Raw genomic sequence first — 16,044 nt, 5'->3', positions numbered from 1 at the left:
ACAAGTATTATTTATAGACAGTGAAAAACATGAAACACAAGAAAGGAAGGAGTAGAAGTACACATTCATGAAATCTCACCCCTTCTCCATAATTCATTGAATTTTAATGAAGCAGCTTCAAATAATTTTCTTGGAGGGACGGCCGGGTGACGGATTTCAAATACTAGAAAAAACAGATGAAAAACACACAACAGCTTAAAGATTTTTACTAAAAAACAGCTACGTCCAGCTACGGCTAGGACAAAAACGTCCTTAACCCTTTGACACCTGACCAAATTGGCTCATTTTCTTTCAAAAACATGGGTGAGAAGGCAGCAGGCAGACCTGGCCAAAAAATGCAAGGAATTATTTAAGAGTTACAAGAAAAATTTACCTGGGGAAAAAAAGAATAGAATATTAAAAATTAAATTTTGATTTATTTAATAATTTCTGTTATTACAGTTTCTGGCCGTGGTAAATTGTGTAATTGTGGCGATTTTAAATAAAATACATCCATTTCTCATTTTCTCCCCCTCCCCTAAAGCAAAACAAAAAAACATGAGTCCCTCCCCAGTGCTTAAAAAAATGACCTGGTCTGCCATCCCCTTTTTGCACCACCCCCTCCCCTCTCATAAATAGCAAACAGTCCCTTACAAGTAGAAGTCCTGCATCCAACATGCTACGGACTGTCGTTTTTATCAGAGGGGAAGAGGCACTGTCCAATCAGGACTCGTGTTTTTCATTTCGGCTCAGAGGAGAGGCATTCGACTTTAAATGGCTGTATTTTGAATTTATTTGTCTTCCAAACCTTCCAACATTAGACACAGACAGAAACCATAAAACCAGAAAAAGTCGTTTGATTTCAAATTTCTGATGGCCCTTAAACACATCACGTGCAACAAACGTTTCAGTAAGAAAAATGTATAACCAAGGTTAACATGAAAAAAGTGATATTTTATCAGAATTATTTGTGTCAAATAAATGTAGTACGGAAAAAAGTGCTATAGTTCCCTCGGAAATGTACTGGTGCAGAGGTATAAAGTAGCACTAAATGGAAATACTCGAGTACAAGTACGCCAAAACTGTACTCCCCACACTCGCGGGGGAGTGTGGGGAAGGGTTAATTTGGTCATCGTGCTAAATTCTGCCAGAATAGTACTGAAGATGCAGCTCCCCTGTGGCATATATGCAAGTCAAATTAGCAGCTTTAATTACATTCTCAAACAGGATCTGACAAGCGACCAATCAGAAGCACTTTAAGCACATTTGGGGTTAAAGAAAAAACACGATCTGAAGGGCGACTTCACCGGGATTTAAAAAGAGGGGAAACGTCTCAGTGGCCGAATAGTTCATGTGATGATGAGGGACATTTAGCCTGAGAGAAGTGACAGAGGAGACACTGGAGGACAACCGAAACAAAAATCTGGGACATTATTTCCCCTTTAGGGATTGTTTATCTCATTTTAGTCTCTTTTCCTCTTCCTGTTGTGATAACTGTGTGTGTGTTTGATGCATGTGTCCTAAATGTAGTCCAGATTGTGTATTTGAGTGTAATCAGTGAATTTGCAGCTCAGCTCCTACAATAAGTCTAAAATACACTGTGGAAACTAAATAGTTACATTCAGACTGTTCAGGTCCAAAAATGCTCCATTGAAACCCATTCAAACTGACATTTCTGATCCCACAGCCATCAGAGCAGAAAAACAGGACTTGTATTATTTCTGGGTGTCATTCTGGGCTTTTGACTCTGAATTTGTCATTTTGACTATTTTCCACCTGATGAGGTCATTTTGACCATATTTGGCATATGGAGGAAATACATGCTATTTCCACTAGGTGACCTGTCACAGTCAATGTAGCTGCTGATCACTGACATATCCCAGACTGTCAGCAGCTACACTCACACACTGACATATCCCAGACTGTCAGCAGCTACACTCACACACTGACATATCCCAGACTGTCAGCAGCTACACTCACACACTGACATATCCCAGACTGAGATGATGATAAAGAAAAAATCTACTTTGCCCGTAGTGTATTGAAAATAATTCATTTCTTGTGGGTTTTTTTTCATCTAAAAACATCATGGCTTTATGACAGAAACCTGGCATTTAAAGGTTTAATTAAAGAATATCTGATATTTACGATAAGATGAGTTGATCGTTGGTAAAAAAAAAAAAAAAATGAACATAATAAAAGCATTACAGTAAAAATGATTTTATGAACTTCTTATGGACTTAATTTATAAAGCACTTTTCCAAACACCGTTAAAAAGTGATCCACAATAAAACTAAACCTTTAAAACACAAGGAGAATGAAAGAAACTAAAATGACATAAAAGATTACCAAGACAAATACAAAAAAACTAAAACTAAAATCAAGATAATAAACAAAAATCTAATCTAGTATTTGCCTCTACCCGCTGTCATTATATCCATCGCTGTTTTATTCTGTAAATCTTTTGAGAAAGCACCAATGGTTAACCCTACAATATTACCGCAGTATGGAAAGTATTTAAGGAAATGTTGTGTTATTTCATTTTTTTCCATATCGCCCAGCCCTAATGTTAAATCTTGATCTGTACAGTAATGTAGTGGACATTACATTACATTATGTCTCTCAGAAACGCAGTGAAGTAGCATAAACAGTCACTTAAAGTAGAAATACCTCACATTTGGACATGTGTAACTGTGTAAATGTACATTCCACAACTGCTTAGTGTTGTAGTGAGCAAAGTGTGAAAATACACGCCAGTATTTCCAATCATCGAATCTGTCACCACGCCGGCGGGAAGTGTTGATATGGGTGTAGAGCTGTGTGTTATGACAGTGGTGACTCTGTACAGATGAGTCAGAGCTGCTGACAGTGTGTCCATGATGACAAAGGTCAGCGTGTGAGCGCTGCTCCTCCTCCTCATCCTCATCATCATTATCATCATCATCATCATCCTCATCATGGTTTATGGCGCCTCTTCCCTGAGCCACCTCTGGTCTCATGGTGTCAGTCTGTTTTGAATCCCAGGTGCTCGGCGCTCCGTGAGCCCTGCTTCCTGTCACGGCTGCCTGTCGGCGCTCAGCGGCCTCAGCAGGAGCTCTGACTGTTTGGAGCTTTTTGTCGATGATGTACGTGTATTATTTCTGTAGAGTGGAGACATTGGGCCTCATGTGGCAGCATTCTCCTATATTTTCTCTTAATTTTCTGTTCAAAGAAATAATAAAGTCAACTCTAGATGCACCAAACATTCTTAACCCTTTAGGGCCCACATTAATATTACACACACTGGTATCGCTCCGTGCACAAAATATACTTTTTCAAAATCAAGCTTTAAAAAATATTACACGTTAATATTATTTTTTGCTTTCATTAAGTATATTTTTTTTTTACCCAATATCAGTCCCACTCATAAATATCAAATTTCATAAATTTTCTGAATTTTAACCCTTTATATGCCAGATTTTTGTCATAATGCCACTATGTTCTTACATGACAAAAAACACAATTAATTATTTTGGAACTACTACATGCAAAGTTGATTTTCTGGGATATGCCAGTGATTTGCAGCAACATTGATTGTGACAGAGCACCTGGTGGAAATAGTATGTATTTTCTTCATGTGGCAAATATGGTCAAAATGACCTCATCTGGTGGAAAAACCGCTGCGTCACGTTCATATAATCAAACAGTGCTGAGCAATATTTTCAGCGCTTTATCTTGCTGTCAGACAGCTCTTGCTGACGGGATTTGAAGCTGTTATATCAAAAACATCAAACTGAGAAAAACAGTCATTTTACTCCTCAGAGCGGCGGAGCTGCTGCTCTGCTGCTGCTTTGCTGCCGCTCTGCTGCTGCTCTGCTGCTGCTCTATTGCTGCTGTACTGCTGCTCTGCTGCTGTGCTGCTGCTCTGCTACTGCTCTATTGCTGCTGTACTGCTGCTCTGCTGCTTTGCTGCTGCTCTGCTACTGCTCTATTGCTGCTGTACTGCTGCTCTGCTGCTGCTCTGCTGCTGTGCTGCTGCTTTGCTGCTGCTCTGCTACTGCTCTATTGCTGCTGTGCTGCTGCTCTATTGCTGCTGTACTGCTGCTGTGCAGCTGCTCTGCTGCTGCCTCCATCAGCTGCTGTGGAAGATAAAGAGGAGACAATACTCAAATATAGTCAACAGTTATACTGATATTGATTTATTTAGGTGGCTAAAATAGGTTTTTCTGCGTCCCCGTCCACAGCAGGACGTCGCTTTGCTTCTATGTTGCTGTTGTGGGACTGTTCTTTATTTACCAGAGGAGGGGATGTCTGGGGAGTGACTTTTTTTATTAAGATTAACATAAAATACAACCTTTTCAAGTTGAATGTCTCTCACCTAAGCAGAAATTCTAATTCTAATTCCTCACTTCTAATCTCAGTATCTGGGTGCGTTCGACCGACTTTGAGGATTTCAGTGGGACTAACATGTTAACACGTATTTTACAAGTCCACTTTTAGCCGGACTAACACACTAATTCAACTTTTCCTGAAATCATGTAAGCGTACTGATTGACTTTGAGACGAGGGAACCAGAGCTGCTGACATGCTTACGATTTGGTTTTTCAGACTCATTGCTTGGGTCCTCTATAAGGGTTCGCAAACATCCAGCACACGAAGAAGAACGACTTCTGCAGCAGTGACATCGACGTACTGTTAAATAAGCAGAGTAAATCTGTGATTCACTCTGCTTATTTAACGGCAAAATAAAAAACCCAGCAGTGGCCAAACATTTGTGATGCTGTAAAGAAACAAAGAACAAAAATGAGAGAGGATTTATTGGTCCATGAGGCCCAGGGTGAGGCGGGGAAATAAGAAGCTTATTAGGGCTTGGCGGGGGGTGCAGGGATGGTTCGTTCCAGCAGGCTGACATCAGAGATGCAGCACAAAGACTGACAGGTACATCAGCTTCATCTAATGGCCTTTTAAGGAGTGACCGCGCTCTGACTTGAACTTGAGAAAGTGTCCTTACTCTAAACAGTTTACATCAGAGTCAAGAGTGACAAAACACGGTCCTGACAGAAGGCAGGTGCAGCAGCCGCATGCTGAATGAAAGCCGTGCCAGCGGCGGCTCACACGGTGGAGACGTGTGACGCTGCGTGAGGAGGGAGACGTGATGCCAGCGGAACTATTTCTTTGTTTGTGTGTGGAGGGATTTCCACTCATCAGTTACAAACAGCTGCTAATGTTCTGCTCTCTGTTGCTGGAAATATGTAATAATTCAAATGGCCTGTGGACCAATACTGAAAGTGAGATTATGTAACTTTTGAACGCTGACTTGATGCAGAAAGGCACCGTGACTCAGCCGGGCGCTCGCTGCTGCTCTGCTGCTGCAGCCTTACTTGGTCTGGTATGACCAGTAGCTTATGGTGGCTAATGTTAGCTTATCTTGGCTACCTTTCAAAGGCACCGCTGTGTAACTGACATTTTACAACGTCACTGCTCACCGACTTTATAAGAATAACTTTATTATGACGTTTCTCTACTTCTACTTCTGTGAAACATCGTTTTAGCCAACATTTCACAGTCTTGTGTTAATCCGGGTGTCCTTTAAGGTGTTTCAGTGAGTCCAAAATCACTGCCTATCGCTGCCTCACTTCAAGAAATATGATATGTAATAAGACTCTGGAGCTGTTTAATACCTTAATTTAAATTCACTACAAACTGATTGAAAGAGTAATTAAACAAGATTAAAGGGACAGTGTGTGAGATTTAGTGACATCTAGTGGTGAGGATTGCAGATTGCAACCAGCTGCAGGTTAGAGTTACCTCAGCGTCTATTGTTCACGAGGTTTGTGCCCGTAGTCGAATTACCCGTGGAGGTCTCTTCCTCTCCAGAACAAACGAACTCGGTGATCTAAACCGGTAAAGACACTAAATAAAGCTGTTTCATGTTCCACACCAGCATTTCTTGGATGCTTGTTGGCTTTTCGGAGATGGGCCGATAATCCAACACCTGGTGATGTGTGCCGACCGTTTTGGCGGATAACAAAGATCCAAACATTTAGGTGGTTTTTACCTGGAGTGGATTTATCCACAGAGACTTGTCCCTCTCCACAACAAAAAGACCCAAGGATTTAAGCCAGGAAAAAAACTTCATAAAGCATTTTTGTGTTTAAAAAAAGCAGTGTTTTTTTCGATGCTGTTGGTCACATAGAGGTTTCTGACCAAGCGGCCGATGCAGAAATGTAAATGTGCCAGTTTTTGTTTTGTCCATTGTGGGTTACTGTAGACACAAAGTGGTCCATCGTGGTTTTCTACATAAACAAGGACCTGTTCCCGATGTAGATATAAATATAAATGGTTCAACGATTCTTATTTCAGGTGCTGAAACACAAAAGAAAATGAACTTATCACATTATATTTCATTTCTGCCCATATGTCCCCCTGAATCCTACACACTGGATCGTAGTATTTCGGCTCGGTGCCAGCTTACAGTAGACTACACAAATACGAAAGCACTGAGCTCAAGTGCACTTTTGAGGTACTTCTGGTGTACTTTAGCGCTTACATTTTAGGCTATTTTATACTTCTACACGCATCCATTACATTGTTCTTTTTGCACTACATTTAGCACATGTGACAGATCTTATTTATTCTAAAAACATATGGTGAGCTTAAAAACAATGTATCAGATTAAAAATGTTGTTTCCAGCCTTGTTCCCTTCTGAGCCCTTTAACAACATTTTGACGATTTGTCGGTTGCGATTCGCGTTTTTGGAGACGAGAAGAGCAACACAGTGTTAAACGGAGCCGGACTGGAAGCAGACCTGTCGATCCCGGCCGCTCTTTATCAGACGCCCAAATACAACTGGGCTCGCTGTAAAAGGGCAGATTCTGGAAAACCCAGAGGGAGAGAGGGAAAGAGAGTAACCTGAGCCGGGCCAATCGCAGCACACAGTCGGAGGCAGAGGGCGGAGAGTCTGGGAAAGCTGTTTCTCCCAAGTTTGGTGGCCTGGAAGCTGCGCGATCCCTGCAGCTCTGAAATACGTGTTTGTGTTGGCTGCTGATCCCAGCAAGACTTATCTGCAAACATTCACGACCAGTGTGTGTGTTGTGTGTGGTGTGCTGATCCCAGACTGTGAAGACTTATCTGCACAACATTCACGACGACCAGTGTGTGTGTGTGTGTGTGTGTGTGTGTGTGTGTGTGTGTGTGTGTGTGTGATCCCAGACTGTGAAGACTTATCTGCACAACATTCACGACGACCAGTGTGTGTGTGTGTGTGTGTGTGTGTGTGTGTGTGTGTGTGTGTGTGTGTGTGTGTGTGTGTGTGTGTGTGTGTGTGTGTGTGTGTGTGTGTGTGTGTGTGTGTGTGTGATCCCAGACTGTGAAGACTTATCTGCACAACATTCACGACGACCAGTGTGTGTGTGTGTGTGTGTGTGTGTGTGTGTGTGTGTGTGTGTGTGTGTGTGTGTGTGTGTGTGTGTGTGTGATCCCAGACTGTGAAGACTTATCTGCACAACATTCATGACGACCAGTGTGTGTGTGTGTGTGTGTGTGTGTGTGTGTGTGTGAGGGTGAAGACTTATCACACATTCATGAAACCTGTGTGTGAGTGTGTGTGTGTGAATGTGTGTGAGGGGGCAACCTACCCAAATACCAGAACTGGAAGTATTAGGGTCAGTGTGTTTTTGCCAGTAAGGAAACAGATGCAGAGAGGCGAGAGGCCCGTGTGAGTTTCTCCGTGCAGGAATGCCCACAGGCCTGTTTGATTTGAATTTTCGTTCCTGTTCTTTCGCCACATCGTAACGTATTTTATTATCATACAGTCAGACTTTCAAAGCAGAGCTATTCTGAAAAGCTGACATTGGGGTTCAAAGACATGATATATTTAAGTGTATGTATGTGTAGAAATATATTGTGTGTTTATATGGAGAGTGTGTGAGAGTTAGTGTGTGTGTGAGAGTGAGTGAGAGTGTGTGTGAGTGTGTGTATGGAGAGATGCTGTCTTAACGTCGCCTGTTTCTCTCAAATGCTGAAGACAAATTTCTCGTCAGGGAGTCAAAAAAGGCATATACAAACCTGTAAAATAACTGACACGATGTCATTTAAAATACCACACACACAGTATTCTGTTTTTCTGCCACTATACCATCTGGCATACCATGTCACTATGTATTAAAATGTCCTAAATCTCGTCTCGTCGGATTTAAGACAGCAGAATAATGTCACATATAGAGGCACAAAATCAAAATCTCTGTTGTGATTGAATTTTTGGAAATGGCAAAAATGTTCTTAACTCTGTGTAAAAAAATGTTGGTTGATGGTCTTAAATTTCATCCCACTTTGAAGGAGTCTTAAAGAATTAAATTTGACGTACGTGAAGCCGTAGGAACCTGATGCAGTCTTCATGATAAACGCTGCAGGAAGTCGCAGAGAAGCGATCGCGCTCACTCACGTGTGTGACCTGTGGAGCCGAGTTGCTCTGCAGAGACTCTGCCCTCTGCTCGTGTCTTCCTCTTATTGTCTGTGTTGGGATGTTTGTGGGCGCCACAGCGCTCACGTGAAGTTTGAAAAGGTACTAGAAGCCAGACCAAAAGCAGCAGGCATCCAAGCTTCCAAAACACGCAAATATAGCAAAGCCAAACTCCAAATTATTTTGAACCTGGACTTGGCTTTACTTTGACTTTAGCTTATTAACAAAAAGTCACTTAGAGTCCTGCGTGGTATACCTTTAACAGCAGCAGCTGGAGGAAGATCGCCTCCAAACTAGAGATTTCTGGTCAGTTGGCGAGCATGCAGTGCCGGTTATGGTCACTTAATCACATCAGGTGTTACCTGCCTCCCAGACCCTGAAATGTGGCACAATAGTGCCGCCGCCCAGCATGTGTCCCGGCCCTCAGCCGTCGGTTTTCTGTCTCCCATTAAATCCAACAGAAGGACTGAAAGAGCACCAGAGAGTAACTCAGTGTCTGAGAGTTTGAAGGGTTAAAGTCAGCTGCTGCTACCTAAAAAAAAAAAACAAAACTCAATTTAAAACAAATCCAGTCTCTGCCTCCGTGCAAAGGTGCCGATTTTTTTTAATTTCATTTTACATATATTATTGTTCCATACATCCCTGTTCTATGGTCCAATAAAAGCAGGTTCTATTAGCCTCTTTTATTTTTTATTTTTATATATATATATATTCTTTTTTTTTTTTTACATATATTTTAATATTTTGATGTCATTTTTACTCATGCATTTGTTTTCTTTAATATGTGGATGTGTGCATATACATATATACATGTGTATATATATATATATATATATATAATCTGCAGCAAAAAAAAAACAGTAAATGCAGTGAAAAAGGAGGAGGCGTCCTGTTTGACCTCCATGTTGCTCTCAGCTTGCAGGGAAGTACAACCCCCAGAAGGAGGAGGACGTGAGGGTGTGGATTCAGGACGGGTGACGGGGAAGAGGATCGGGGAGAACTTCATGGAGAGTCTGAAGGATGGAGTCCTGCTGTGCGAGTGAGTGGGTAGACCCTGAAACGTCAGACCTTTAAACGCTACGCTGTATTATTATTAGTGATTGTTTCTAAAAAAAGAAAGATTTTTTGAATTGTGTGTCTGTTTCTTTGCAGACTCGTCAACGTGCTCCAGCCAGGCTCTGTTAGAAAGATCAACAACTCCAGTCAAAACTGGCACCAGGTAACGCAGCAGCTCTGTGGAAAGAAATAAGCCTGATGTGTCCTTCTAGTCACAGAGTCGAGTCACTTTCTAGACACGTGGAACTTGATTATTCTGACGAGTCGGCATCGACGACGCGCAGTTTGTTTACATTCCTTAAAGTAGCTGCCCTATCAAACGAAGCTCGTCTCAACACGGCTTTCATTAGGACTGAAAAAACAAACGTGCTTTAAAGGCTCGATTGAAGCTCTTTCCAAAATTCTCACTGTGATATTAAGACTTGTAAATAACGTAAAGACAGTCCGAGTTTGAGACAGGGTCGGATATTATCAGGCCAAAGACGAGATGTCTACACCGAACTGTTACTTTGTTTCCTGCTGACAGACGGGTATTAAAGAGTGTCAAATAACCTTTTAATACTTGTCTGTCAACAGAACAACAAACAAAGAAACAAGAAAGAAGCAAAGCAAAGACCAGATTCACCGAAGACCATAACGGATTTATTCAGACTGTAATCTCAACTGTAGAGCAACACTTTGATATTTCGGAAAATACACTTGCTCATTTTCTGTGTTTCGATGAAGAGTAACGGACGCCACTGTCTTGTCTAATTTTTTTCATGCAGACAGTCGTGTGTATTCATATATATGTGTGTGTGTGTGTGTGTGTGTATACAAGTATTTTTAAGGACGCTATTGTGTATACTTTTTTTATTGTTAACGACGCCACATTGTACATTACACACTGCGATTTGTTTTTATCTTTATAGCTTACACATAGATTTATTGCTTTATCAGTACGATGTAGGCTCCTTTAGTAATTAATTTTAGCTTTTGTGCTACTTCTTATAGTAAATTCCATTTCTGCTGATATGTCCCTCTAAATGCCACACACTGGACCTTTAAATCTGACTCTAATAGATGGAAATAGCTGCATGCAGGGTGGAACACAGGGGAACTTGTCAGGCTGCACGTTAGATGCCAAATAGATGCTCTTCTCAACTGATTCCATTGTTTGCCTTTTTCCTCAGCTGGAAAACATCGGGAACTTTGTCCGCGCAATCACAGAGTACGGCCTGAGGCCACACGACATCTTTGAGGCCAACGATCTGTTTGAGAATGTCAACCACACTCAGGTCCAGAGTACACTCATCGCTCTGGCCGGCATGGTGAGGGCAGACACACACACACACACACACACACACACACACACACACACACACACACACACACACACACTCAGTATTTGTTGTAGGAAGGCTGATGTTGGTGCTTTACTCTCCTCTGAATGGTAAATGAGAGAATCATTCAACATTCAGACCTTGTCTGTATACACCACTTCAGTCAAAAATGACCCGCCGTCACTAAACCCCTAAAATAAAGCAACTTACTTTTATTTTAAACCCCAAATCTATTTTGCATGCTGAAGCAACCTATCATTCATCACAAATATTTTTTGTGAATATCTAAGTTTTCCATCTTCACAGTGCAGAAAGACTGCATTTAATCAGTGGACTCCACCTGTCAGAACTGTTTTCTTTACCAAAGTAGAGGTTTATTATTATTATTTAATTATTTTTATCATTGCTAAAGGTACTGCATTGGTGTAAACATACATCATTATTGGCAAGACATATTAGTTGTGTAGCCTAAGAAAGTAGAAGAAATGTGCAAGAAGTCATGTGTTTAATTATAGGCCAACAGCAGTCTTTAGCAGCATAGTGTTATATTGTACTGTACAATGAGGGCTTCAACTGCAGAATCATTCTGATCCTCTTGTTTGAAGCGTTGCCTTCACCTGACAACAAAAATAAACAACTATAAATAACAATAAAATAATAGATACAAAATAAAAACATGAAGAGCATTAATCATCTTGATGTAACACGTGGGACAGTTTGCAGGTTTCTGCAGCTGTATCTCTCACGGCACGTCGTGCTGGTTTCTCGTCCTTCTCTGAAGCACAATTCATTGGCTGTGTGTGCTTTTTGTGGTATAACATATATAATATTATATACGTATTTTAAAACTGCTGGCTCAAAAGGGACCCCTAAAACAAGATTTGTACCCTGTTGGTGAACAGCTTTCATGAAAATGTAGATAAAGTCAGTGTTTCACTTTTTCTCATGTTGGGTCATTTCAGGAAAAGTTGTTGAATTTTAAGTTGAGAAATGTTCAACTTTCAGTTCAGGGGGTTTTCTGTTCTGTGCTGTTAAATGTAATGGCAGGTCATTTTTTTGTATTTTGTATCTCAAAATAACAAGTTAGTATCTCAAAAATATGACAGAATTGCTTAAAATAAAAAATCAAAAGATAAGATGTCAAAATAATGAGCTTTCTAAAAAGCAAACCCTAAAAATATCAAATGATTGTCTCAATACAATAAGAAACTTTCTCTAAATAATGACACACTATCTTAAAGTAATTAGTTTCTCAAAATAATTAGTTAATATCTCCGAATATCACTGCCAAATGTGGCCAGCCGACCTTTTGATAAAGACGGTGGGTGCGTTAAGGATCTACATAAACTAACAGAAAGCATGTCCATAATCATACACGTGCCGCAGGGATCAGTCTACCTACGGCTGAGAGCTTTGTGTCGCATCAACCACAACTGCAATATGGCAACAGCAGCAGCATAATAAGAACAATATGGGTATGAAAAATGCGCTCTATTACCTCCATTTTCCTGCTGTCTCTGCCACCTCTCTCTCTCCCAGGCCAAGTCCAAAGGTTTCCGCTCCAAGTACGACATCGGAGTGAAGTACGCCGAGAAACAGCAGCGCCGCTTCGCTCCAGAGAAGCTCAGGGAGGGACGCAACATCATCGGCCTGCAGGTCAGAGTCAAGTCAGTTTGGCGTATAAAGCCCATCATCAGTGTGTCATCGACCCCCACAGCAGGGCAGAAAGCCCCGAAGAAACCGCTGATCCGACGCTCTGATCGTCTGTGCGGAGGTGTGAATGTGTCCGGAGACGCTCTGCTGGTCAGGCCGGGTGTGATTGTGCCCCCTGCTGGACTCAGGCAGAATAAATCCACAAAGACTCATCTTTATTTGGTCCCCTCTGCTTTGGGATTATTGATGCAGAATAATCTCAAAATAATGAAAAAATTAAGATCTAAAAATAATGAGAAATCTTCTCAAAATAATGAGACTTTGTCTAAATGGTAAGAAATGTGAAAAACTTTCTAAAAATAGTGACAAAAAATCAACAGGAATCTCAAACAATAAGAAATGATGACTCAAAATAATGACTTAATTTCTAAATACAATGAGAATTAACTGAGGTAATTATTTTGAGAAAATGTGGATGTTTTTTTTTTGATTCCCTCACACTGGTGGAAATGGGCTTCCGTAATTTGGCTATGACAGGTGTGATTTCAGATTTGTTTCCAGTCATACAGATGCTTCCTAAAGTGACAGCTGTGTCCTCAGACTCCATTTGCTGTGTCTCCAGATGGGCACCAACAAGCTCGCTAGCCAAAAGGGCATGACCTCCTACGGCACGCGACGCCACCTGTATGATTCCAAGATGGCCATGGACAACCCGCTGGACCAGTCTACCATCAGCCTACAGATGGGAACCAACAAGGGAGCCAGCCAGGTGAGCACACTTGACTTGTGCCAAATATGGTCAAAATGACCTCATCAGGTGGAAAATAGTCAAAATGACAAATTTAGAGTCAAAAGCCCAGAATGACACCCAGAAATAATACAAGTCCTGTTTTTCTGCTCTGATGGCTGTGGGATCAAAAATGTCAGTTTGAATGGGTTTCAATGGAGCATTTTTGGACCTGAACAGTCTGAATGTAACTATTTAGTTTCCACAGTGTATTTTAGACTTATTGTAGGAGCTGAGCTGCAAATTAAACAAAAATACACAGTGTTGCCAAAATCTATGCCATATGCATGAACACAGCCAACATTATCAAAAAATGAAGCATAAAAGCGCCTAAAATGCACCAAACAGTCCCTAAGGGTTAAAAGTCATTGAAAGGAATTAAAATATTTTAATTCAGAAATCTTGTAATTTAGGGCAGAATGCAATAATCCTGAAGGCTTTTTGACGAGGAAACCAGGGTGAACTTTATTTAGAAGGAAAATAGAAGGTAGATTTATAAGTGATTTTTTAAACAAAGTTCAAGAAACACAATCTCATTCTTCTCAAAATCAGCAGCTGCTATGAAAATTCATCATGTTGCTGCTGGTGGCATCATTCAGTTCCTACAGCGCATTTTTTAAATTTGCATCAGTCTTGTGTCCTGTCGGCTCTGAACAAGGTCTGCCTGTCCAGTTCAGCAGCTCGATCCAGGATGTTAGGGGTTAACCATGTCTCTGTGAGGATGTGCACAGAGCAGTCTCTGATTCGTTGCTGAGTGAGCCTCAATCACACCCAATCCACTTTATTCTCCTGCGAGCCGACGTTAGCCGGGAGAAGGTTTGGTAGAGGAGCAGCTCTCAGCCTCGCCCTGATGCCGGCTCTCTTCCCTGTCTTTGTTCGGCTCTTTCGGTTTCGTTTCTCCCCTCCGGAGATGGCCTGACTGGCCACTTGGCGTATGCTGTTGGTGGAGATCCTCTCGCCGTCTGCTGCATTCAGTCCAAGCCCAACACGACTTTATCCGATGTTGATAAGCGCTTGTCTCTCGTAGGAAAGTCGTGCTTCGGCAGAAGGGCCATGGAGTTGATAAAACTGAAAAATATACCAAAAATGTAACAAGGATTTGAGGAGCTACTGGCTGCTGCATGTGCATGTGCATGTGCATGTGCTGCTGTTACAAATAATTTTAACCCCTCCATCTCACTTTCCGCCCACCCAGGCTGGCATGACAGCCCCGGGAACTCGGAGGCACATCTTCGACAAGAAGCTGGAGCTGGAGAACTGTGACACCACCACCATCTCTCTGCAGATGGGCACCAACAAAGTGGCGTCCCAGCAGGGCATGACCACCTACGGCCTGCCACGCCAGGTCTACGACAACAAGTACTGCACCAACCCCACCGAGACCTACTACAACAACGGGAGCGAGGCCGAGTTTGACGGCTACAACCAGTACTCTGACTAAGAAAAGCACAGACGGCCTCACCGCCTTCTCTCCTTCCTCCTCTTTGCTTCAGACAACCAACCACAGCTGTCTCTGTGACGAGCAAACCCTGCAGACTGATATTTAACACTGATTGACGTCACAGTGGTCTTCATTCCCTGTCTTTTTCTAAACATACTTTTACTCTTAGGAATTTGTTGTTTGTCTTTCCACGAGTGAAAGAGAAAAAAATAGTGTTTACGCTGACCTTACGTCAAAGATTTCACGCAGTGGCCAGCCTCTGTGTCCCGTCGATGAATTTTATTGCCGCTAAAAATACCCAAACATTCATTTGCTATTTATAGATTTTTTTGCTGCAGCTTTTTATACTTGCTTTGTAATTAGAAAACTGTGTGTAGCGCCTCACCTTCATACCCAGTTTGAACACTGACAAATGCAGAATTTTAGAGTTCCTTGAAAGGAAACGAGTGACCGTGTTGGTGCTATTGAACTTTGACCCAGTTGGAACCGAGTCCACGTCCGCAGGCTCCAGGACTGCCACTCCTCGGGAGACGCTCCAGGTCCACAGACTGACCGGGAGACACAGGAGGACTCATGGCTTTGTGCTTTTTTTCTTTTTTTTTTTTTTTTTGTGGGCACGTACGACGTAATGTTCACAAGCTGGCCAAATTACCCATCACGCCGTTTTACGGGGCTAACTGACACGGCTTTGTTTGCAGCATGAGACTTTATTTTTTTAAGGAAGGTTTTGGAAAAAGCAGAAGGTCTGTCGGTAACGTTTTTGTAAAGTGAAAGAGAACGTGTAGGTGTTGCTATAGACTGACGTTAGGGTAGCCGGTAGTTTGTGTCCCGTTGTTTCTTCCATCCTTTTGGAAACGTCCTGCAGCTTCCTGAAGCCTCAGTAGCTCCGTTTGCACTTTATCTGCCTTCACACGCGAAAACTTCACAGAGGTGGAATTTAACAAAGTACATTTACTTTGTTAAGGCTGCAACTTCCGATTACTTTTACTGTCGATTCATCTGTAAATTGTCTTCTCGATTAATCATTCGAACGATAAAATGTCAGAAAATAGTGAGAAAATTTGACCATTGCTTCCCAAATGCAAGCCAGATTTATTTATTTAGCACATTTTATACCCAATGGCAACCCAAGGGCTCGCACAGAAATGGGCGAGTCAAATTCAAGGACTTTAAAGGACTATTTCAAGCGCTACCTTTTTATTTTAAGGATAAAATTGTTTTTTTTCCACCACCATCTGTTGCACGAAAGTAATCGTCACCTTAGAATTATGAGGTTCCATCTGACATTTTTGTCAAAATTATCAGTTGTTCATTTCTGCCATACACATGAACACAACCAAAATTATCAAATTATTTTCAGCTGCA

The 16,044-nt window shown here is 41.7% G+C and overlaps 1 protein-coding gene across 1 annotated transcript in view; it reads left to right on the top strand.

Moving 5' to 3' along the window:
- Positions 1 to 15,910, top strand: part of cnn1b (calponin 1, basic, smooth muscle, b) — a 17,315-nt gene extending 1,405 nt beyond the window's left edge. The window contains 7 exon segments of the mRNA XM_042505424.1: positions 9,336 to 9,392; positions 9,395 to 9,459; positions 9,573 to 9,639; positions 10,649 to 10,786; positions 12,338 to 12,454; positions 13,074 to 13,220; positions 14,434 to 15,910. Of these exon segments, the coding sequence (XP_042361358.1) occupies positions 9,336 to 9,392; positions 9,395 to 9,459; positions 9,573 to 9,639; positions 10,649 to 10,786; positions 12,338 to 12,454; positions 13,074 to 13,220; positions 14,434 to 14,679 (837 nt within the window). The 3' untranslated portion in view covers positions 14,680 to 15,910.
- Positions 15,911 to 16,044: the final 134 nt, after the last annotated feature.

The sequence above is a fragment of the Plectropomus leopardus genome, chromosome 17, assembly GCF_008729295.1.
Source record: "Plectropomus leopardus isolate mb chromosome 17, YSFRI_Pleo_2.0, whole genome shotgun sequence".
Classification (NCBI taxonomy): domain Eukaryota; kingdom Metazoa; phylum Chordata; class Actinopteri; order Perciformes; family Serranidae; genus Plectropomus; species Plectropomus leopardus.
The sequence above is the reverse complement of the archived record's forward strand: the minus strand, read 5'-3'. Positions and strand labels throughout refer to the sequence as shown.